At 39.4% G+C, this 25,433-nt stretch overlaps 1 protein-coding gene across 1 annotated transcript in view; it reads left to right on the forward strand.

Annotated features, from left to right (window-relative positions):
• shmt2 (serine hydroxymethyltransferase 2 (mitochondrial)) overlaps positions 1 to 24,619 on the forward strand; it is a 38,524-nt gene extending 13,905 nt beyond the window's left edge. Inside the window, exons 2-12 of the mRNA XM_061726739.1 lie at positions 263 to 448; positions 7,698 to 7,777; positions 9,762 to 9,962; positions 10,147 to 10,228; positions 12,571 to 12,693; positions 17,343 to 17,482; positions 17,581 to 17,743; positions 18,836 to 18,935; positions 21,481 to 21,636; positions 22,568 to 22,675; positions 22,879 to 24,619. Of these exons, the coding sequence (XP_061582723.1) occupies positions 263 to 448; positions 7,698 to 7,777; positions 9,762 to 9,962; positions 10,147 to 10,228; positions 12,571 to 12,693; positions 17,343 to 17,482; positions 17,581 to 17,743; positions 18,836 to 18,935; positions 21,481 to 21,636; positions 22,568 to 22,675; positions 22,879 to 23,006 (1,467 nt within the window). The 3' untranslated portion in view covers positions 23,007 to 24,619. The remainder of the gene's footprint in view (positions 1 to 262; positions 449 to 7,697; positions 7,778 to 9,761; positions 9,963 to 10,146; positions 10,229 to 12,570; positions 12,694 to 17,342; positions 17,483 to 17,580; positions 17,744 to 18,835; positions 18,936 to 21,480; positions 21,637 to 22,567; positions 22,676 to 22,878) is intronic.
• Positions 24,620 to 25,433: the final 814 nt, after the last annotated feature.

The following is a 25,433-nucleotide window of genomic DNA, read 5'->3' on the forward strand; positions in this document are numbered from 1 at the left end:
TACAAAGTGACAAGTATGCTTTATAGAGGCATTTCTTCAACTTTCATTTCACTGATTGTACAAGGATGTTTTTTTTCTCTCAAAGTCTTTGCAGCTTGTCAGTCCACAGTGCCCATGACCCATTTTGGTGCAGTAACCCAGTTTAAAAAAAAAAATGCATGCGACTGTGATCTAAGAGTAAAACTGAAAGGCTTCAGTTTCAACCTTTTCCTTGTGTTTCTTTATCTTCACTCACTAACTCCAACTCTCCTCCTGCCCCCAGCCGCTATGCCAGCGGGCCCCTGTCCGGCTCAGTGTACGTCTCCAGCACGCTGCCACTCGTGTCGTGGATGAAGATCGTCCTTGGACTGGGCAGGACAGTCTGGCTGAGGATGACCCCGAAATGTGGGCTCTGCTGCAGAAGGAGAAGGACAGGCAGTGCCGTGGTCTGGAGCTCATTGCATCTGAGGTACTACAGCTTTAGCAATGGCAGTTGAAGTTGTTTTTGTCTTGGCATTTTTTTCTTTTTTTTTGTCTGCACACATATTAATGGTTAATACCATGCTGGTAAGAACCTAAAGCATATATATGTGCAATTTTGATATAAAATACATATATATTTTTTTTTAATACGTCACATATAGGGCTGGGTATCGATTCAAATGTCAAGATTCGATTCCGATTCTTAATATTCAGAATCGATTATCATGATTCGATATTGATTTGGCTTAGTGTTATTTAAAATGTTTTTTGAGCTGTTGCCTTGATTATATGACTGTAAAATAACTAGTGAAATAATAATTTCACAATAGTTATTGTGAAATAACTAAGAAATAAATAACTCAAACAGGCCTTTCAATATCCATTTAAAGTGCAAAAAAGAAAGAAATTGCAACAGTTCATGCAGTAAACAAATCATTTTAGCTTATCTAATTTATTCTGTCACCACGCACACATATTGCCATGAAGCACCTGGCATTTTTCAGAAGTGTCATGACAAACTGTGTCTCCGACTACTGGAATTAAAGTTCACCTGGCGAAAATGATGGGGGGGGAAAAAAAAAATTAAAAAAAATCGATCTTTAGACATAAGAATCGATTTTTAGGAATTAATATGAGAATCGATTTAGAATCGGAAAATCGATTTTTTTTTTTCAACACAGGCCTAGTCACATATATTTATTTTATTAAAAAAAAAAAAGTGTGTGTGTATATATATATATATATATATATATATTAGGGCTGGGCGATATATCGAGATTTTAATATATATCGATATATTTTCAAACGCGATATGGTACAAGACAATATCGTTTATATCGATTTAAAAAAAAATATTTTGTGACAAATTGACTTGGATGTTTTATTTGAGATTTGGACAAATGTTCTGTTATTTGCACAACTGTCAACCTCAGTGGAAAAGTCTGCCTGTTACTGTCTACATTGTACTAATTGCACAGTGTATTTTAATTTAATTGTTATGCAGGAAAGGGATATTTGTTTTATTTTATTCAAGAAGCATTTTTATTCTATATATGCAGGCAGTTTATTTTTATTTCATTTGTTTTATACATTTTGATATTGTGCAGACCTCTGTTAACAAAGGAACCTGTGTGACATTTGGCACGAGGCTTTGTATTAAAACTGACTGTTTTTTTAAGGGTTTGCCTCAGAAAAAAATGAAGCTAACAGAGATGCTATGCTATAATGCTTTGGGGGAAACCCCAATTATGGCACAGAAAAAATATTGATATATATCGAGTATCGCCATTCAGCTAGAAAATATCGAGATATGACTTTTGGTCCATATCGCCCAGCCCTAATATATATATATATATATATATATGTAGCAGGGCGAGTGCTACCGGGGCCGACCGAAGGATGGAGAGACACGGAGGTTCGTGCAGACCCGTTTATTCAAACACAAAACACAGCTCCTCAGCAGCAGCTCCATCAGGCCCTTTGCTGCTGTCCAGCTCTGCCTTATGAAGGCTGGCAGAGTGGAGAGGCTGATTGGGCCCACCTGTGCCCTAATCAGCATGAGTGGCTGCAGCTCCTCCACCCTGCCACACACCCCCAACGCCAACCTCGAGCCGGGGTCCGTCCGGCCGAGCCTACTCCCCCCCCCCCCCCCCCCCCGCCCCCTCGGAGCGGGAGAGGAACCCTCCGGGCTTCCTGGTCGGGGTGGTCGCCCCCGGCGTCGGCCCGCCCGCCGTGGAGGATGCGCTCGGGGCCGTGCCCATGGTGGCCTCGGGCCACCCGGTGCGCGCACGACTGCCTTCTTCACCTCCGCGACGCAGCCCTGCGCGGGCTGCTGGTCCGCCTCCAGGACCGCCTCTTCCCCCACACTCTCCTCTGGCCGCAGGTCTGGCCCCGTCTCCGCGGGACCCGCCGTCGCTGGCGGCTGCGCCTCCGAAGCCGCCTTCCCCGCCAACTCCGCCTCCGCCCCGGGAGCCGTCGCCTGGCAGCCTGCAGCCACTGCCTCACGGCCGGTCGGCTGCAGCGCCACCAGCGCTGCCGCGGCGAACCTCAGACGGGGTGCAGGGATGGGTCGCTCCGCGGGTCCCGCCGCCTCGGGAGCCGTCGCTTGGCGGCCCGCAGCTTCTGCCTCCCGGCCTCTCAGCTGCGGCGCCGCCAGCTCCTCCCGCGTTGCTGCGGCGGCCCTCAGACGGGGTGCAGGGGTGGGTCGCCCCGCGGCCACCAGGGCTTCTATGGCGGCCAGCTGCCGCTCGCCCTGGTCCCGGAAGGCGGCCGCCATGCCTGCCATGGCCCGGGCAAGCGTGTCCAGGGCCCGCTCCATGCCTCTCTCCTCCATCCTTCGCGCCCCACGTTGGGTGCCAGATGTAGCAGGGCGAGTGCTACCGGGGCCGACCGAAGGATGGAGAGACACGGAGTTTTGTGCAGACCCGTTTATTTCAGAACACAAAACACCGCCAACACGTGCAGAAGCACCTTCACCCAGCTTCTCGGGAGAGAGCTTGCTGCTGGGCAGCCATGCCTTATGAAGGCTGGCAGAGTGGAGAGGCTGATTGGGCCCACCTGTGCCCTAATCAGCATGAGTGGCTGCAGCTCCTCCACCCTGCCACAATATATATATATATATATATATATATATATATATATATATATATATATATATATATATATATATATATACTTGACCAATTTTAACCAAAAAGAATTGCTGTAGAGGTTTTCTTTCTCTTTGATGGGAGTGTTTTGATTATATTTTTTTCCTGCCCACTTAGTTTATGTTGGAGAACTGGAAATGCCTCATCACTTCCAATTCAATGTTTTGATAGAAACTGATAAATGTGCAGCCTTGCTACCCTTGTGAATTTCTATTATGGTTGTAGATGTACATTATTACTTTCTGCAGTGACTAAGCACTGACTAAGCTGCCAGCAGTGACTTTTATTAAATGTTTATTTGGAGCTAAGCAGTGAGCACTGCACTTGGATAAATACAGTGTGGTGCCACAGATGACAAAAGTAATTTATTCAAAATTTGAAATTCATTTATTCCATTCATCTTGAATTTATGTTTTCTAGCACAAAAATTCCTTTTATGTTTTCTGTAGCCTTGAAGGCTATTAAAATTTTCTATTACACACATGGACAAGAACAATAATATCAGTGTCACTCTTCATATTTTGTCAACTCAACAAGCTGTACACAGTGTGCTGTAATTCATTCACACAAGGCTTCTTCAGTGGTTAAAATACTCTGAGGGAACTTTACCGGCGGTAAACAAGAAAAACTGTGTACTTGCATTACGGAAGAAAAAAGGGGGGCAGCTCTTTATTTTGTTTTCAAGGCTGGATTATGTGAAATGGAGAATTTAACAATTCAGAAGGCGAGCAAGGTTCTTGTTCTTTGTCTCCTTTGGCGGAGTAGTTTAGTGGAGTATATCAGCCACTTCTCCACACAAAGCCTGACCACTCTGGTGTGAGATAACGCTGATATCTTCATTCTGCTTCCTCCTTAACTCACAGCTGCTTGGCACTTCAGAGTCAAGCAGACTGTCTGCATGTTCATTGACCATCGTCCCACCCAACACATACGTACACAACTCCGAAGGTGCAAAGCAATGCGTTTCCTTTTTTCTTCTTCTTCTTAAAATGCATTTTATCCGCCGTTGTCGGAATGATAGAAGGGCGCAGGTGTTCCCGGATCAGTTATCATTCTTGGACCCTTTGCCCCTAGAGGAGGCATTAGCATAACCCCCAGATAGATTTCCACCACCCAAAGACGACCTCGAATAGAGCCTTTTTCTATATGCATGTTGTGTTCGACCCCATTCCTGACCAGTGTGATAATATACACTGGTTTTTATCAAGGCTGTGCAAAAACGCTTATGTTACACAATGACTGAGTTTCCCATTTTTACTTCAATCTCGACATGTTCAAGGGATGTTTCAGAGGGGTAGGATTAAAAATGCAAATCTTGCAGACAGGAGATTTTCCACTGAGCACCCTAGTGAAATGTCCAGAAGGTTAAAATGTGCAAAAGAAGCAGCTGCTCATGCAGACTTTTTTTTTTTTTCTCTCTCACTCTCTCTTGGTGTTGCTAAATTATCTTTCTACTTGTATCTGTATGTTGCTCTCCACTCACTGGTCAATATCGTGGATATGTTCAGGTGCATGTTGTATTGATATCACCACAAAGAACAGCCATTAAAAGGCCTCATCCACGATTATTGACGTGAGAGAAAACGCTGTGATTTGTTTCCCTGCACTGTTTGCATCATGTCCTCTCTCCTGGGTGCTCTCGACAGACATTTTCCTGCACACCCTCACGGGTACTTCATGCAGTGAAAGTGAATCTCCAGCAAAAAAAACAAAAAAGAAAACCAAACTCAATGTTGAAACAAATGTGTGAACAGGCACCGCAGAAAAAGCCAGAATCATGTTTTCCAAATGTTCTGTTGAACATGTTTGGTATTCTTTATGAAAACTGAATAACTTAATCGATTAGAACCGTACTTGTATGTTCCAGTATGACATATGTTAGGGATTTAAAACGGAGGTTTACATTTATGAGATAACTGCTCATACATACAGAACTCAGTTGACAATGACTACATTTTGATTATGTATACTCTTTCTTCAAAATGTAGTTTTACAAATTGGTTTAGTTAGACATTTCAAAGATGGCCATGGTTATCTCTATTATTTTTTCCATCATATTTGAATATCAATAGGCTGAGGAGAACAGTTGGGCTCTGTACGTGCCAGCTTACACAGCCAAACTGGAAGCTGGAAAAATCTTGATCCCCCAAAACAGAAACGTGTAAAACTTAAGGCGAGAAAGCTAATCATACATTTGTTCATTGAAAAGTGTTAGTAGAAAATGACAGCTATAGAATGTTTAGATATACAGTTGGGCAAAAAAGTATTTAGTCAGCCACCAATTGTGCAAGTTCTCCCAACTCCACTATGGCCAAGAACAAAGAGCTGTCAAAGGACGTGAGAAACTAAATTGTAGACCTGCACCAGGCTGGGAAAGATTGAATCTGCAATAGGTAAGCAGCTTGGTTTGAAATCAAGTATGGGAGCAAATATTAGAAAATGGAAGACATACAAGACCACTGATAATCTCCCTCCATCTGGGGCTCCACGCAAGAACTCTACGGTGGCCGAGACCCGCCATTACTGAAAATAAAAGTAACGCTGCAAACAAACAAACGCCACTGCAAATAAAATAAACGCTGCAAACAGAAACAATCGCCACTGCAAATAAAATAAACGCTGCAAACAAAAAGAAATGCTGCTGCAAATAAAAGAACCGCTGCAAATATAAAGAAACCCTGCTGCAAATAAAATAAAAAAAACACGGAAATAAAAAAGCCACAATGGAAGGGAATTACCGGGGACTATTTTTGCCGATGCACCGGTGCCTAACACATTCAAAATTACACGTAGCGACGTTGAACACTAACCTTTTCACTTATTTTCTCGTTCGTTGTTCTTCTTATTCCTCGCTATTCTTAGGCCCCGTTCACACAGGGCAAAAACTGAGGCGTTTTCATGCGTTTTGGCCGTTCGTTTACACGAAAACGGAGGTCAAAGCCCCCAAAAACGATCATTTCTGAAAACTCCGGCCAAAGTGGAGATTTTCAAAAACTCTGTTTTCACGTTTGCGTCTAAACAGAGGAAACGGAGGAAAACGGAGATTTACGTCACATTATGCGACAGAAACGTCACCAGCAGCGTCATGTGTGCGACCTGTGTTTACAATTTGTTTGGCCACCGTCAATATTTTCTTTTATTTTACCTGTTTTAAATTCTCTCAGACTCTCGTTCCGTCTTGGAAGTAAAGCCTGAATTATGGTCCTGCGTTAAATCGACACAGAGCCTACGGCGTAAGGTACGCGGCGATGCGCGCCGTACAGTGCGCGTCGCCGCGTACCCTACGCGTACCCAACTGGAAGTTACACGTGTCATTTGTTGATGTTTTTTCCAGGATTCTGATTGGCTGGCATGACGTTACCAGCGTTTTCATGCGAGTCCGTGTAAACGAGGATATTTTTGAAAACGGAGAGGGGAAAATATCCGTTTTTGTAAATACCCGGCTACGTGTAAACGTGGCCTTATTTATTCCTTTTCTCTTACGTCCTCTTCGTCTTCTTCTTCTCCTCTCACATAAAAAAGCGTTTATTTTTATTTGCAGCGTTTCTTTAATTTTCAGCAATGGCGGGTCTTGGCCACTGTAGATCTCACCCCGTGGGGTAAAAATGATCACAAGAACGGTGAGTAAAGATCCCAGAACCACACGGGGGGGAACTAGTGGATGACCAGCAGAGAGCTGGGACCAAAGTAACAAACATACCATCAGTAACACACTACACCACCAGGGACTCAAATCCTGCAGCGCCAACTGGTGTCTGACTAAATACTTTTTGGTCCCACTGTAGATTGTGCTATAGATTTTTATAAAATTTTTTCTATTGTCTAGTTTGTAAAATGTCAATAAAAAAAAATTGTATTCATTTTGGAAATGACATTGACTGCACAAGTACGTATAAAACAAAAGATCACATTTTAGTAGCTAGTTTTAGGTAAAGATTTGTACTGTTGCTCTCAAAAAACACATTGGGATTGAAAAGGGTACTGATTTTAATTTAGCAAATAAATCATTGGTCCAAGAACTCCACCTCCAAAAATCAGCCTCAAAAATGGATAAATCTGTCCTGAGTTTCTTCTTTTAGTGCACTCCTTCATCCGATATGAAGGGGGAAAAAACTACCTTGCAAAGGTATAGGATTTCATTGCTTTTCTTTTCTTTCAGGATTATTTGTATTTCATGGAACTTGGTGAAAAGAACATTTTGAATTTTGGTTCGGAACACATTAAAATTGCAGGATAGTCTGCCGGAGGGGTGTGCTTTGAGCAAGCTGTACTCACCAGCATTGGTTTTTCTAGGAAGGTGTATTGCAGAATTATTTTGAAAAAAAGCTTCTCAAATATACCTCAGCATGTATAGAAATGTTGATTGAATTATGTTATATCCTGCAGCACTGAAGCGATAAGCCATGTGAAGTGCAGTGTTAGTCTACGGAAGTCCAGAGGGTCAATATCTAATGATTGCCTCTTGCTAGAGGGGGATTTCTCACTATCACTTAACAGACTTTAATTTGCCGTCGTTGTGCCTTCTATCCTATCGTGCCATTGATCTGAGTGTGCTTGCTTGTGTGTGTGTGCGTGTTCTCGCCACAGAATTTCTGCAGCCGAGCAGCTCTGGAAGCTCAGGGCTCCTGTCTGAACAACAAATACTCTGAAGGCTACCCAGGGAGACGGTGAGTGTTTATTCAGCCACACCCCAGCTTATTAGTACCGCTGATACTTTGTGCTTAAGGACATTTGTTAACAGACATGCACAAATAAAGGCGCACGTAGACACAGGCTAATTTATACTCTGTTCTTTTCCCCACCCTGTAATGTTACATCCTGACCACATTGCAAATGCTCTAGAGCAGGGGTCGGCAACCCGCGGCTCTAGAGCCGCATGCGGCTCTTTAGCGCCGCCCTAGTGGCTCCTGGAGATTTTTCAAAAATGTTTGACCTTTTTTCCTTTTTTTCTCCTCTTTTTCCCTTTTTTCTTCTTTTCTCTTTTCTTTTTTCCCTTTCGTTTTTAATCTCGACATTTTGACTTTTTTCTCAACATTTCGACTTTTTCCCGAAATTTTGACTTTCCTCGACATTTTGACTTTTTCTCAACATTTCGACTTTTTTCTCGACATTTCGACTTTTTTCTCGACATTTTGACTTTTCTCGACATTTCGACTTTTTTCTCGAGATTGTACTTCAACATTAATCTTGACATTTCGACTTTTTTCTCGAAATTTCGACTTTTTTCTCGAAGTGCATAATGAAAAAAAAATTCTTCTTTTCTTTTTTCCCTTTCGTTTTTAATCTCGAGATTTTGACTTTTTTCTCAACATTTCGACTTTTTCCCGAAATTTCGACTTTTTTCTCTACATTTCGACTTTTTTCTCGACATTTTGACTTTTTTCTCGACATTTCGACTTTTTTCTCGAGATTGTATTTCAACATTAATCTCGACATTTCGATCTTTTTATCGAAATTTTGACTTTTTTCTCGAAGTGCATAATGAAAAAAAAAATCTTCCCCCAGTTATAACTATCATAGATACATGCAGCATGTGTTGTCTTCATTCTAAGGCTTATACAAGACTTCATTTTTTGCGGCTCCAGACATATTTGTTTTTTGTGTTTTTGGTCCAATATGGCTCTTTCAACATTTTGGGTTGCAGACGACTGCTCTATAGCTTCTCCTGTCCCAAAGAGGATTTCCAAGAGGATACATTAGAATAATTTATTCCCAAGCTGATAGCTGCATGTTTTCTAGTTCAGTTTCCCAATTTTATTTTATTTCCCTTGGATAATTCGCATTTATCAACAGCAAAACGAGAGCTGTCGTGCTTTGAAATGCTCATCGTTTGATGCCTTTTGATTCCTGGAAGACAACCCTCTCATAAATCTCCCTCCTACTGTGTGTGTTTTTAATTTTTATCCCCCTCCTCCCATCCCACTCATCTGCTGCTTTGCACTTTAATGTAATGAAACAAAAGGATCGTGTTATTGAATGAAGGTTTTGTACGTTAGCCATCTGTTGCTGCTTCTTCTGCAGCTTCAATTAATCGTTTGTAGCATTCTCAACTGACATGATCCACATCAGCTGGAGAGCTTTACAGCCAACATTGGCGTAGGTTTCTGTGACCGCTGGTGTCATTTTGAGGGAAATGCATGAATGTAAATGAGCTTTGGTGATGTAAGAACTGTAATATATGTGCTTTTATAATAATGAATAAAATGCCATTGTGAAAGTTGTATCTTTCTCTACAGCTCCCTTTGTCTATATGGAGTTTTGCTGTGCGTTTCTTAGTATTGTTTAGGTGCAGTACTTACTAATTTACAATCTCATGGCATTGATTTTTCTTTTTTTTTTAAGCAAAGAAGTTGCAACAAACATCTTTGCATGACCCCCCTAGCAGCCAATGATGGTAACTAGGGGATTAGAAAAAAAAAAAGGCAGATATTTTGATCAGAAGGTGTTAAAAGACACAGCCCCATAAGACTTTATATTGCGTTTAAGTGAAGTGAGTAGACATGCATATTAATCCTGATAATCAATATTGTTTGTGATTGCAGGTTTAAATGATCTCAGCACTGGAGTTAAATCTAGAAGGTTCTTTGTAGACGCACTATATGTGTTATTTATTGAAAACATTTTTTTTTTTTTTTTTTTCCCCCTCTCAAGGTACTATGGTGGTGCAGAAGTGGTCGACCAAATCGAGCTGCTTTGTCAAAAGCGAGCACTGGACGCCTTTGACCTGGACCCAGAGAAGTGGGGTGTCAACGTCCAGCCGTACTCTGGCTCTCCTGCTAACTTTGCGGTCTACACGGCCGTGCTCAAACCCCATGACCGCATCATGGGCCTGGACCTTCCTGATGGAGGACAGTCAGTATTCACCATTTCTATGTTCTCTTTCACTTTTTCCTCTTATCCTTGTACTTTTCAGAATTGTTCTATTTTCTTTGATTGTGTATCACTTAAAGAGCCTGACTAATTAATGCAAAGCTTTCTTTTAATTTTGTTTTTTTTTTTTCTTTTGTTTTGCTCTTTCTCGTTTGTGCCACCCCAGCCTGACCCATGGTTACATGTCTGATGTGAAGAGGATCTCTGCGACATCCATTTATTTTGAGTCCATGCCCTACAAGTTAAATGTAAGTATCTACATCTACATTACAACACTTTTGATGCTTCATTAAAGGAGCATGAGGCTCCTTTTTAAGAAATGAGACTCTCTAGCGCCACCCTTTACCACGACGGCCGTCGGGGGTACTGCAGCCAACAGTGAAGCCGGCACGGGAGAACGGGGAGAACAAGCATGCAGCGTCATTTGACGTCACATCCACAGGACAGCGCGGGAAATTGGGGCCCCGAATTGCAGCACATTTTGCAGCACACAGCCTGTTCAAGGCAAAGGAGAGATACACTAGAGGGCTCATTCTTTTTGGTTTGGAACGCTTCATCTGACATTATTACTAGAAAACTTAAAACGTATACAAATTTTTTTCATAAATCCTGCCTCAATCCTGCCTCATGCTCCTTTTAAGTGTGAGGAGCTTTTAACCCTTGTGCTGTCTTCGGGTCAAAATGACCAATTCTTCTCTCCTTCCTTCTTCCTGCTCTCTCCTTCCTTCTTCCTTTCCTCCTTTACTCATTTTTCCTCCCTTTCGTCATTCGTTCCTTTATTACTTTCTTTGCTTTTCCTTCCTTCTTTCCATATTTTCTCCATTCCTTCTTTCTTTCCTTTTCTCCCTTCATCTCCCCCTTTCCTACTTCCTTCCTTCTTTCCTTCTTTCCTCCTTTCTTCCTTACTTCCTTCTTTACTCCCTTCCTTACTCCCTTTCCTACTTCCTTCCTTCTTTTCTCCTTTCTTCCTCACTTCCTTCTTTCCTTCAACCCATCTTTTCTCCCTTCCTTACTCCCTTTCCTACTTCCTTCCTTCCTTCTTTTCTCATTTCTTCCTCACTTCCTTCTTTCCTTCCTTCCATCTTTTCTCCCTTCCTTACTCCCTTTCCTACTTACTTCCTTCTTTCCTTCCTTCTATCTTTTCTCCCTTCCTTCATTCCTTCTTTTCTCCCTTCACCCTCCCTTTCCTACTTCCTTCCTCCCTCTTTTCTCATTTCTTCCTCACTTCCTTCTTTCCTTCCTTCTATCTTTTCTCCCTTCCTTCCTTCTATCTTTTCTCCCTTCACCCTCCCTTGACCCAAACACAGCACAAGGGTTAAAAGTCCAGTGAAGGGGATCGCCGATGAAGGTGTCTCCACTGAAATTCGTATTGCATCTATCCTTTTCCTCCCTCTTTCCTCCCCTCTCCTCAGATTTCATTGAATAGTGAGGGAAATGCTGCCAACAGACACTTCCTTGAAGGTGCTTACTGATAGAGCAGTTCAGGTGTTTGGGTTGATGCGTGACAACCTTAAGAAATGCAAACTTACAGCCCCGCTTTAGAACGACCCTAAAGTTGCATACTTGCATGAAAACATGTAGAATCGTGTTCCTACACACAAGCCATCCATCAAATTGCCACATACAGCAGATACAATCAATCTATGGTATGTTTAATATACTGCGTTTTATTCCTGGGGTTTTATTCCTGCAGTTGTGTGGTAGTGTTGGTAGCAGCTGATGGATGGCAGCGAGAGTCCCCGTGTCCAGACCTGCTGATGTATGGGCAGGCAGGACCCCTCTGCGAGACAGATAATGGGAAATCGACATGCTAGCCAGCACCACTGGCTCTGTCTTCACAATAAACAGGTTGATGGAGAGAGGGGGCATCCATAGACGTGCTCTGGAGATGGGAGATTATCAGACTGGCTAAATAAAGCGTTCCCTCTTTTTCTGTCTTTTTTTTTTGTAATCTCGACTCTAACCCCCTTATTCTCCATCGTTTCTGTCTCCCACTTTGCTTTAATGCTGCATCGTGCTGTCCTTTAGTTGTCTCTCATTTGCAGTGCTAGTAGGAGCGTTAGAAGGGTTAAAACTTCAGATTTAGGCATCAGGGACGCTGGACTTTTACTGACTTGGCTCCATCCTAAGGATTATGGATTAACTAGCGTATTTCCTAAATTGGGCAGTTCTTTGAAAGGAACAGGGAGAGTCTTGAAACCAGTCTGCTCTGTTCAGTCTTGTAACAGCTGTTCCCCTAAAAGGTTGAATTAGGGTAAGTAGGGGTGCATCACTACAATTACTCCATCTTTCTCCATATCAGTAGGTGTAAATATCTCCTAAATTCCTCCTGCCTTTAATGCACCCAGAGTACTTCAGATGCAGCTGCTTCAAACGGAAAAATGTCGCCTCTTTGTTGATATGCTCGCTCTTGATCCTCATATCTAACAATTTCTTTTTAATCTTCTCATGATCCTTTTCCCCCCGACCTATACTCTGCCTGTTAATATGCTCTCGCGTTTTTTCTTCCTCCACTTTCCTTCCACTTTTTCCTCTCTCATTACATCTCCTCTCTCCCTCTCTTGCTGACAATTTGTCCCTCTCTTTGCAGGCTGCAACAGGACTCATAGACTACGACCAGATGGAGATGACGGCCAAGCTGTTCCGGCCCAAGCTCATCATCGCTGGCACCAGTGCCTATGCCCGCCTCATTGACTATGCCCGCATCAAGAAGGTGAAGGAGCTCCCAATATTTAGATTTCATTCTCATTTCATCATGCGCCTCACTTTCCCGCCACCTGTCGTCTACACTTCTTATTAGGGATGTAAACAATTAATCGACTATCAATTCATTGTTGATAAGAAGTTGCTAGATTAAATCAGATTAACTCTCAGTTAGCCGCCCTAGTGGTGTTGGCAGTAGGGAGCGCCTAGGCCGGGGGTCAGCAACCCGCGGCTCTAGAGCCGCATGCGGCTCTTTAGCACCGCTCTAGTGGCTCCTGGAGCCACTCCATTTTTTTTCTCTTTTCTTTTTTTCTTTTTTTTCTTTTTTCCTTTTTTAATCTCTATTTCGATTTTTCTCGAAATTTTGACTTTTTTCTCGACATTTCGACTTTTTTCTCGAAATTTAGACTTTTTTCTCGACATTTCGACTTTTTTCTCGAGATTGTACTTCAACATTAATCTCGACATTTCGACTTTTTTCTCGACATTTCGACTTTTTTCTCGAAATTTAGACTTTTTTCTCGACATTTCGACTTTTTTCTCGAGATTGTACTTCAACATTAATCTCAACATTTCGACTTTTTTCTCGAAATTTAGACTTTTTTCTCGACATTTCGACTTTTTTCTCGAGATTGTACTTCAACATTAATCTCAACATTTCGACTTTTTTCTCGAAATTTAGAATTTTTTTCTCGACATTTCGACTTTTTTCTCGAGATTGTACTTCAACATTAATCTCGACATTTCGACTTTTTTCTCGACATTTCGACTTTTTTCTCGAGATTGTACTTCATTAATCTCGACATTTCGACTTTTTTCTTTAAATTTTGACTTTTTTCTCGACATTTCGACTTTTTTCTTGAGATTGTACTTCAACATTAATCTCGACATTTCGACTTTTTTCTCGAAATTTAGACTTTTTTTCTCGAAATTTTTACTTTTTTCTCCACATTTCAACTTTTTTCTCGAAATTTTTACTTTTTTCTCCACATTTATCTTTATCTTCTCCAATTTTTTCTCGAAGTGCATAATGGAAAAAAAAATCTTCCTCCAGTTATAACTAATATAGATACATGCAGCATGTGTTGTCTTCATTCTAAGGCTGATACAAGACTTTTCATTTTTTGCGGCTCCAGACATATTTGTTTTTTGTGTTTTTGGTCCAATATGGCTCTTTCAACATTTTGGGTTGCCGACCCCTGGCGTAGGCTCACATGCAACACGAAAGTCTCACGCCAAACCCAGAAGAAGCCCAGCTCACTTAAATGAAGCGGTCAAAACAAAGTATCATGTGGGACCATTTCAAACTAATTATCTCAATAGGTTCGCCAAGTCACCACCCAAATATCTTGCATGTATGTGGCCGTGCCACATGGAGCGATCATCACTTCACAACCTCCGATCACCACAATCTAGAATATGGTCGCCTTTCTCTTATCCCTCAAAATCGAATTTCCAGCTCTGTTTGGCCTCATTTATACGATGTACTTGTTCTATAACACTATTTGACCGCTATGCATTACATAAGAGCTTTGCCTTTGAATAATCATAAACGCAATAATTAATAACCCCCCCCTGCAGCGGTACTTTTATGAGAAGTTCAGAGATTTGCTTTTCTTTTAAGAAAAAGTTTTATAAAAACGCTGCTCATGTGTTGATAGGAAAGTGGATGGCTTTACTGAGAGCATGCTTCATGATTGAGAAAGTTTTAATAAGAATATATGTTCTGTGTGGGTGAACAGATGAGCCAGTACACAATTTATTTTCATGTTAAAGTAGCCTACATATTTTATTTCATTTAACTACATTAGTGGCCTTGTCTTTCTCTAATGCTACAATAAATCACTCATTAAGGAATGCATAATTTTTTTTACTCAGTATATAATCTATATTTAGACCCTATTGAAACAGGGAAATTTAGAGGAAAAAAAATCCCAGTTTATCAATTAATTGTTAAACAATCAACCAGGTCAACCCTACTAAATTGAATTAATTGATAATTTGCGTCCCTAATTCTCATCCTGCGATAGCCGGGTCAGACCAGCTCTGTTACCTAATGTAAAACTCACTGAGCCTTTTTAATCAACTGTCTTTCGTACCAACAGGTCATTTTTCCAGTCACACCTTTTATATCTTTACTAATTTACATTCAAAAATTTAAACTACTCTGCTCTAAATGCTGTAACTTTTTCAGCATTGCTACTTTCAAACACAGGCCAAACACATCTTTTATCTGCTGAACTGGCACTGAGCACACAGCAGCAACTTTTAACCTCACACTTCACTGCCCCTTTGATGGTGCACAAGTGGGTCCTTTATTTGTTTCCTGTTTTTAATGCCATCTCGCGGATTCACCACATAACTGTTTCCTTTTGTGGCCGAGCTCCACTTTGGCTCGTACCATCAGATGGAGTGTCCACCATTATAGAGCAGTATTTTTATTAACCAACAAAAGCACTATGCCATTCTGATGAAGGGGCACATTCACACCTTCCTGCATATCGCCATTTCTTTTTTTTACTAAAAAAAAACAAAAATTATGCACAATGTGCCCGACAGGCTCTTCTCTTTTCTGGGTTTACAGTGGTTTTCTACCCTATGATTTTATTACTGAAAATTGCTTCACTATTTTGCATTTATCAGCTAGAGCACAGCACCCTCTTGCTTTTTTCCAACATTTACAAAAAAAAAAAAAATCTAATTAACATATCCTGATCCAGTTTAGATATAAGAGGGAAGGAGATTGTCATGATAGTGCATATTAATTGGAACAGTAAAAGATTGTTTACTGTTCTGATCATTTGCCAGTGAGTCATTTACATGTTAGCAAGCTATTTATTGTTTGTGCCTTTTTCAATAAATGCTGGCAAGCGAAAGCATGGATTTATTGAATGTTGCCATAATATTTCAGGCCCCTTAAGGCTGCCAAGAAGTGTAATTACACATCTTGAAATATCTTCTCTCTGAGAAGATAGGTACAGCAAGCAGATGTAGAGTTTATCAAATATTAACCCATTCAGACCTGAGGTTTTATTTAAAATATCTCGCAAAACCTGAGAGATTTCTGGAAAACCTACAGCTTTCCTCTAGAACTCATTTACTCATCCTCTGAAGAAACTCCAGACTTCAAAGATGAAAGCACATACATTTGCCTTCAGGTTTACCTCCCATTAGGGGAGTTTTTACCTGCCATTGTTTATGTTTATGTAGTAATTGCTCGGGGGTCATGTTCTGTGTCTCTGGCAAGCTCCTAGAGACAACTTCTGTTGTAATAGACGCTATATAAATTGAATTGAAATTGAATGTAGCATCAGGTAATCGTGGGGAGAAATGTAACGTGCTTGTGTAAAGAGATGCAGTTTTAACTAAATCCAATTAGATAAAATCAATGTGTCAGAACTGGATGTCAGATCTATTCTCCTTTGAATAAGATTGTCTAGGTGCTTTGCCTCTTGAAAGTAAATGACAGTTTTACAAGGTTAAGTCTGTATTTTAACAAGGGGTGTAACAATATACCGTGCCACGAAATTTTGCGATACAAAAACGTCACGATATGTGTCGTGGAGGTGACAAACTGTATCGCGATATTGGGTTATTAATATTAATCTATTGTGTTGACTAGAAAAACGCGCATCCGACCGCGACTGCGCGGACCAAAATCTTACTCCGCTCAGAAGAAACTAGTCCCGTTTTGCGGTCCCGTTTTGAGCTCTGAACTTTTACTTATGTAAGGCTGGTGTAGAGTTAAGTCTTACCTTATTAAATTAAACCTTTTTGGGGTCGTGAGTAGGATAAACACGGGGACAACTTCTGCTGAGTTCCAGTGTACTTTAATGTCCGCTCAACAGTGTAGGATTTTAGAACATCAACACAGCACCTAGTGCCGTACTGTGGCGTATCACTCCGCCCAATCTAAAACAGACTAATCACTACAGATAAACTGACTAGTGTCATTATAGTCCCTGATTTACAGAATATAAAGAATATATTTATAAAATAATGAACCCTGAATTACCAAAATAACCTTAACAAAAATAAATCTCCTCTTACACTTATAAGGTGAGCATGAATCAATCTTTTTTATGATGTAAAATTGTATGTATTTATTTACTTTTATTTATTTAATTTTAGTTGTTAAATTTCTGGAAAAGAAAAAAGTCAAATCATAAATGAGAGAAACTATTCAGTTTGTGGCAAAATATTTGTACTTGTATGAAAGTGAAGATGCATAATGCAAACCTGACATTTACTTTTAGTTCAGTTTGTGGAAAATGGTTGGCCTGGCTTTCTCTTTAAAACTTAAACAGTTATAAAGCATTACAAACTGTAACAATAGGGCAAACGCACAGTATTGTTTTGTATTTTGTGTCTTTCAAATAAAAGACTATTTTCCAGTCGTATGTTCCTCATTCAAGGTTGTTAAAAAAATACTGCTATAATATCGTATCATTTTCGTGACCTCAATATTGTGTATCGTACGTACCGTATCGTGAGATTAGTGTATCGTTACACCCCTAATTTTAACCATTCTATCCAGGCAACACAACAAAATGTTAACAGTAATGCAGACTGATGTGGTAATTTAAATGATAATCATCGTATACATCAATGTACACATCTTGATTTTAATTTCTTTTTGGGTGCATCTTTTTCTCTCAGCTATGCACCGACATCAATGCCTACCTGCTTGCTGACATGGCTCACATCAGCGGGCTGGTGGCGGGCAGAGCCGTCCCCACGCCCTTCGAGCACGCTGACCTGGTCACCTCCACCACTCACAAGTCCCTGCGAGGAGCCAGGTAAGGACAGACGCCGCAGGTCAGGGCGGGTAAAACCACGACAGATGAAATTAAAGGTTAAATGTTTGTTTATTCATAACTGTTTTTGTTCTTTCCAGGGCTGGCCTCATCTTCTACCGTAAAGGTCTTCGCTCAGTGGACAAGAAGGGAAAGGAAATCATGTACGACCTTGAGGACAAAGTCAACTTCTCAGTTTTCCCCTCGCTGCAGGGTGGACCTCACAACCACGCCATCGCTGGCGTTGCTGTGGCGCTTAGACAGGTCAGGTCGACACACATTCCCAACTGCAGTGCCGGATTTAACAATGTGCTTACTCAGTATTAGGCCTGTGTTGAAAAAAATTGATTTCCCAATTCTAAATAGATTCTCATATTAATGATAAAAAATCGATTTGTATGTCTAAAGATCGATTTTATTTTTTTTATTTTTTTTATTTATGTATTTTTTATTTTTTTTTCATCATTACATTACAACTTTTGGTTATTTTTTTGTTTATCCCCAAAAAAGGAATGTTTTGTTGGACACGAGAATAACTGGTGCCATGTTTTTGCCTTTAAATATGTTTAAAGGTATGAAAACATTAAAGTGTTAGGTTATAATTGCATAAATTGTCTATATTTCATTACTTTATATACTGTCTTGGGGTTACATTTGCAAAAAATGCTAAAAACCAAATGCTCAAAAATTAAAAACCAAAATAGACCGAAAATGGAACAAATAAAAACGGAATGTGGGAAAAAATAAAACCGATTTCATCCGTCTCTGTTTCCTCCCTGGATCTGTTTGGTAATTCTGACCCACGATGTTTCTGAAAGCAGTTCTATCAGCATTCTGGGAGCTGATTGGTCCTTACAGCATCATTAGCTGCAATACTTGCTGTTTAATCTCAATATAATACTAGTATTAATATGTTGCAGAACTACAGTCATATAATTCATGCAACAGCTCAAAAAACAGTTTTAATAACACTAACCCAAATCAATATCGGAATCTAATCGAATCTTGATAATGGATTCTGAATCTTAAGAATCGGAATCTAATCGATTCTTGACATTTTAATCGATCCCCAGCCCTACTCAGTATGCTGTTATTTCCTAATAAGACCGATGACTGGTAACGCTATTGTTAATATTTATATCATCAGATGTATGGAGATGTATTGGTAACTTTATGTCTAAGCTGTGGTGGCTAACTGCTCCTTATTTCTTTTACTTGCACCATGTAGATCTTTATACTGTATTTGTTGGAATTTAACGGTTTAAGAGATGCTTTTAATCTTTTATTACATTATTTCTTGGCCCTGGCGATGCATGTACTAACTTAACATTCCCACTATTGTTTTTGTATGTCCAGGCACAGTCTCCGATGTTCAAGGAATACATTTCCCAGGTACTGAGGAATGCCAAGACCATGGCTGGAGCTCTTCTCAGCAAAGGCTACACACTAGTATCAGGTAATCTAGCTTGCATTGTTGTTATTAAGTCTGAGAGAGGACATTGAATCAGCAAACAGCAGAGAAACAATGAAAACTCACATGAAAGATGCTCTCCAAAAAAGAAAATAACACGGCACTGGCTGGGGCTGGGGGGGGACAATAGAAAAAAATCTTAAATTAAATTCATGGTGTGCAAACAGCTTAATGCCAATGTTTCTGCCTTGTCACTCAAGAAAAAATCTGTAGAAACTGGTCTTTTTTTTTCCCGGAAACAATGCTTTAATCTTGTTTAGCATTTAACATGCTCGTCTCAGCATTTCTCTTTTGGTTTTTGATGTATTGCCTTCAGTTGATACTCTATAAAATGAATATTTGTCTTGTGGTTCCACTGCAGAATGTACACATACTTTGTATTTTTAAGTTTTTTTTTTTTTAGGTGTTTCACTCATAGAAAAATAACATAAGTAGAAACAGCTATTGCGTATTTATACGGTATCCAAATACAGTAGATGCAAGTTACACATCCAAAAACATCCTTTTCAAGTTGACAGAATTCTTCTGTAGTGTTTTAATGGTAGAAAATATTAGTTTCCTGCATTCATATTCTATGTAAACTAAAACCTCTTAAATCCTCAGGGCTCTTGAAAACCGACGACTACCTACTAAAATGTTTATCTCATCTGCTCCGGAAACTGTTTCTAACTGTTTCTTCTAATATTACCGGTCCTCTTCACTGCAAAAAGACATAACAAAACAACAAATCCCTCAAAGGTAGAGTAAGCAGTTCAATGCTAACCAAGACATAACGTTTCTTCGATGTAAGAGGAAACCAAAACCTGTGCTTCCATAAACTGGAAACCTGGTGGAAGTGGCTGCTTTCCCAAACCAAACATTTCACCAGCAAAGCCAGTCTGACAGTGGAGGTTCATAATAGGGTTTATTTTCTCAGGGAGCTCTGGAGGGGGAAGGAGCGCCAGCTCTGCTGATGTTTGTTTCTTATGTTGTATTTTTCCTGTGGAACATAATGCAGTCAGAATGGGGGAAAAATATGACTATTACTTTACAAATCATGGATCCCAACACCTACAGATACTTATGTTACCTTTGAAGTTAATGAAAGGTCTATCGCCTTTCACTTTACCGTCAGATGAATCGTCATTTCACTGATTTCTGTAAATCATTTATTACATTCTTTCTTTTCAAATGCTGCAAGAAAGCTTTTTTTTTTGCTGCGACTTGGTGCATGGAAAGTTATCATCATGCTGTTTGAGTGTGTCATGTTTAAAGTTTGTTGTCTGGTCAGCAAACTTTATTTTCATCCAAATGTTGATGGCACACGCAGCATAAATGTCATGTCTTGGTGGGATTTGTGCATCTTTGCTTATTTTAAATGGTCCTACTCCTGTTTTCATCAAAAGTGTAGGATTGAGTTGCCACAGTCAGACTGAGCTGTATGATATTTTGTTCGGAAAAATGTGTCAACATTTTAATGGGATGAGGGAGAGATGGGAAGCCAGCTTGGGAGATATTTGACATCCATCTATATTTTTATAATGCAGCTGAGGGACGTAGACTAGGGCTGGGGATCGATTCAAATGTCAAGAATCGATTAGATTCCGATTCTTAAGATTCAGAATCGATTATCAAGATTTGATTCGATTCGATTCCGATATTGATTTGGGTTAGTGTTATTAAAATTGTTTTTTGAGCTGTTGCATGAATTATATGACTGTAGTTATGCAAAATATTACCACTAGTATTATATTGAGATTAAACAGCAAGTATTGCAGCTAATGATGCTGTAAGGACCAATCAGCTCCCAGAATGCTGATAGAACTGCTTTCAGAAACATCATGTGGGTCAGAATTACCAAACAGATCCAGGGAGGAAACAGAGACGGATGAAATCGGTTTTATTTTTTCCCACATTACTTTTTTATTTGTTCCATTTTCGGTCTATTTTGGTTTTTAATTTTTGAGCATTTGGTTTTTAGCATTTTTTGCAAATGTAACCCCAAGACAGTGTATAAAGTAATGAAATATAGACAATTTATGCAATTATAACCTAACACTTTAATGTTTTCATACCTTTAAACATATTTAAAGGCAAAAACATGGCACCAGTTATTCTCGTGTCCAACAAAATATTCCTTTTTTGGGGATAAATAACCAAAAGTTGTAATGTCATGATGAAAAAAAAAAAATACATAAATAACTAAAATTAAAACAAAATCGATCTTTAGACATATGAATCGATTTTTAGGAATTAATATGAGAATCAATTTATAATTGAGAAATCGATTTTTTTCAACACAGGCCTGATGTAGACCATGGGACGACCAGCAGCAACTACCAGGGATCCAAGTGAATAAGCTATCCATTTATCTCTCTAATGAGAGGAGTCTTGCACGCTCCCCAAACACAACTGAGCTTCATTTTGTGTTCTGTATTCTGTTGACTACCGTAGAGCTAGCAAACCCGGGAGAAGTGCGTCAAAGCTTAGGTGAGGGTGAAACTGTGTGATCTAATACTTAAACTCACCCACCCATGTTCCAATCTTCCAGGTGGGACCGACAACCACCTGGTCTTGGTGGACCTGCGGCCCAAGGGCATCGACGGGGCCCGAGCTGAGAGGGTGTTGGAGCTCGTCTCAATCACCGCCAATAAGAACACCTGCCCCGGGGACAAGAGCGCCCTGACCCCCGGCGGTCTCCGGCTCGGTAGGACACGCTGCTGTTTCACTGCAATAACCTGCAATATCAATGCACACAGTTCTCATTCAGTCTTAAAATGCACACACACAGAGAGATAAAGTGTTTAGGGGTGAGATTTAAAGAAAAACTCTTTTTGATGTTGATCAGTTGTTCTTCTGTAAAAAAAATAACCTTTTTCGTTTATTTATTTTTACATTCACATTGCATTTAATCTCTTATTCATGTACTCTTTTAGTTTTCCGTCATGTAGATGATGATGATGAAGTAGTTTATTTGGTCGATCAGTTTCCATTGATAAATACTTAGCATTTAATTTCCTTTTGTAGGAAAGAAATAATAAAAAAAAGAAGTAAGGAATAAACCGACCAAAAGGTGTAGGCTGAAGCCTAAGCTTATTGTGCCTACCCTTTTCAACATTGTTTACTTCATAGTACTACTACTGTACTAATACAACAAGGACAAACAATCTACAAAAAAAACAAAAAAAAACAGCAAAGTAAACACACATGCAAAACAATAAGAAAGACAAATATAAATATGACAGAAAAAACTAGTAAAAAAAACAAAAAAATGTAAAATGTAGTCTTGCATCTGGAAATAGTCATGCAACAATTAAGCCACAAGTACCAAGCATGTCATGACTATGTCTTTTTGTATTTTTAATTGTTTCTTGGAAGTTTAAAAGCCTCCACACTTACTCAACCTTTCAGCTCTCTCGGAAGTCTAAATAACTTACCTGCACGGCAATTCCCTGCAGTTATTACCTTTTTCTTTTGGAATCCTCGTCATTGTAGTGCCCCATAAAAACGTTGGGGTTTTGATACACTTAGAGTCTGTGTGGCCCCTAAGTTCAAAAAAGCAATAACACAACTTGCAAGGAGGTGAACTCTAGAAGCTAAAATGAAAACTCCTTTAATTTTTTTTTTCACGGTCTTAGGTGCTCCAGCTCTGACCTCCAGACAATTTAAAGAAGATGACTTTGTGCAAGTTGTTGAGTTTATGGACGAAGGCTTCAAGATTGCCTTGGATGTGAAGAAGAAGACAGGTGAGTCTACATGGAGGAGAGATGCATGTAGATCTGTTACTGAGCACACACGCCTCCAGAAAAACAGACTTAAATCATTTGTTGAGAGGTAAAATGTAGTGAGTTGTATTGAGCGGCTAGATGAAAAGAGACAAATTGCCCAGTGGTGATGAAACAAAGAAAGCTAAAAATAAAAAGCTGAGCTGTTGTGTTTTGAACTGCAGGAAAGCTCCAGAACTTCAAGGACTTCCTGCTCCAGGACCCAGAGACGGTGGCTCGCATCGCCGACCTGCGGCACCGCGTCGAGGCGTTCGCCAGGCCGTTCCCCATGCCCGGGTTCAAAGACCATTAGGACGGCTGATCAGTAACAGCCCGGTGGCAGAGATGGAAAAAATGTCATGGTACTGAAATGTATTTGCTGCCTGTAAATTAAGATTCTTCAAGTTCATCTTTTGCCAATCAGATCCAGGAATCCACTTTTTTTCTCTTTTTTTTTTCTTTTGTTTATATACATGTTTGCTGTCAACTCATCAGTCTATTCATGGAGCATCACATTCTCCAGCTTGAGATAAATAATAAAATAACATGACATTTGACAGATTTTTGTGGAGCAGAAGAATTAAGGGTCTGTGATGTTTTAAGAGCGTCGTCAGCTGTCTTCACACCGTTCGCGCAACACAAGTGTGAGGGAAAAGAAACTGACAAACAAGGACCAGCAGCTGGTGTCTCAGTCTCCGATTTAATAAGTGAAAACCGCGTTGCTGAAAAATACACACAGAGTCTTAATTAAGTGAATATCTTTAGCATTGCTTATATGTTTTATCATATTCATTGTGCGTTGTACTTTAATTTCCTGGTTTTGAAACCAAGCACAAAGAGAGGCGACATGATAAGGAGCTTTATGTCCGGTAACAATGTGTTGGTTTCTTTTTGGAGGGCTATTTTTGTTAAAAAAAATATATAAAATTGGACATTACCGGTAACTAAAACTGTTAAAGTAATATTTTTCTAAGATAAAACTGATTTAAGCTGCTTTTCTCCAGCGTGGAAGGGTCCAAGTCGAATTATATAGAAGGTTGACTGAATTATATCTTCATATATTATAGTTTAATAAAGCAACACAACCATTTGTGCTTAGATTGTTTAAAACTACATTTCACAGAGTAGAAATTAACTTGAATTTATATATAAGATGGCACTGTCATGTGTCATTTATTTAATTAAGGATGTTCTTTTTCCTTCGACACTTTATTTCATAGTGTAGATGTCAGATTGTAATAACTCTTTATTTTGCTATGACAAACATTTAAATAGATACACACATGGAATAACAAAAATACAGTGTAATTATTCCTATTTTCCTCAGTTTGTTTACAAAGAGTACATACTTTTTCTACATGTAGTTTCAAAACAAACTATACAGCTGCCATCATGTCATATATATCTTAGCATTTCCAGTATCTTGCTAATTTAATAGTTTGACATAAGGAGAAAAAAATTACAGCAAAAATTTTAAAAGTGGACCAGTCTCTGATTTATGCCTGTGTGTGTTTGTTTTTTATTCATAAATCCAGTGTTGTTCAGTGATTAAAACAGTGAAGTAGTTTGAGTTGATGAAATATTTTGTATTTGTTTTGTGGTCTGGATCACAGATATGAAGAAACAGGTCTATGAAACGGCACTACTCAGAAATAAGTGTTAAAAATATATAGTTCTTTCTTACTTTTCACAAAACACAGTTTTTTAACTCAACAATTACAAATACTTTATCCATATGACAATTTTCAAAACATTTTTGCCAAAATGTACCAGCAAGTATTTTGCTATAATGTTTACTAATCTATCGTTGATCTGTTGTCATCTTTGACTTATCAACCAATGTACACTGAAAGAGTTAACTCATTTTCTTTTACAGAATCTTTTTAATAATTTGCAGTCTTAATGAAATAAAATCATCCAAATATTCACTGTGCGTGTGTGTGGTTGATTTTGATTTTCCTTTTGTCACTGCTACATAGGTTTTTTTTTTTTGTTCGTTTTTTTTAAGTCAAGTATAATTTAATTTATATAATTCTTTTTTTTTTTTTCTATGATGGGACTGAATTTAAAATGTGCAGGTTTCTGTGTGAATTTGATAACAAATGTTCATTTATAAAGCAGTCACTGTTAGAATGATGAGAGAGTCGGTGGGAGATTGGTTTTATCTGCTTAGTATTGGATGGCAGTATTTCAAAAGAACACTAATATTATTACAAATACAACCTGGAGTACTTTCAGATACTATCATTAAACTCACATTTACCTCACTGTAAAATGTGATTTTATTTTCTTAATTCATGCTATTTCAGTGAGTTATAAAATCCCTCCATCCTGGGGCTATGCTGGAGCATATCACTATAATTTCAGCATATTTTCTGTATAGGTTCTGTTGCTGGCTTACATAGTATTCTAAGTGTTCTAACCGGACTGTTTTTAAATATAAATAAAGGTTATGAGCCCATCTGTAAGTTTTTGTTTGCGATACATCTCCCCACGTGACATGCTCCACCTGCTGCAATACAAATCAAACGCACCCTTTCTGACAGGCCGGTCTTCTGCCATTTTTTGCTGCTTTGCCAAAGAATGCTCCCTAATGGTTTTCTAACCTTTGTAGAGCTACAATTTTACTGTGTTTTACTCCCTAAACCACTTCCTTTTCCCCCAAATGGTCCTTGTCTCTTGCCAGGCCGTCATTGTAAATAAGAATGTGTTATTAATGACCTGCCTGGTTAAATAAAGG

This window comes from Cololabis saira, chromosome 8 (assembly GCF_033807715.1).
Source record: "Cololabis saira isolate AMF1-May2022 chromosome 8, fColSai1.1, whole genome shotgun sequence".
Lineage (NCBI taxonomy): Eukaryota > Metazoa > Chordata > Actinopteri > Beloniformes > Belonidae > Cololabis > Cololabis saira.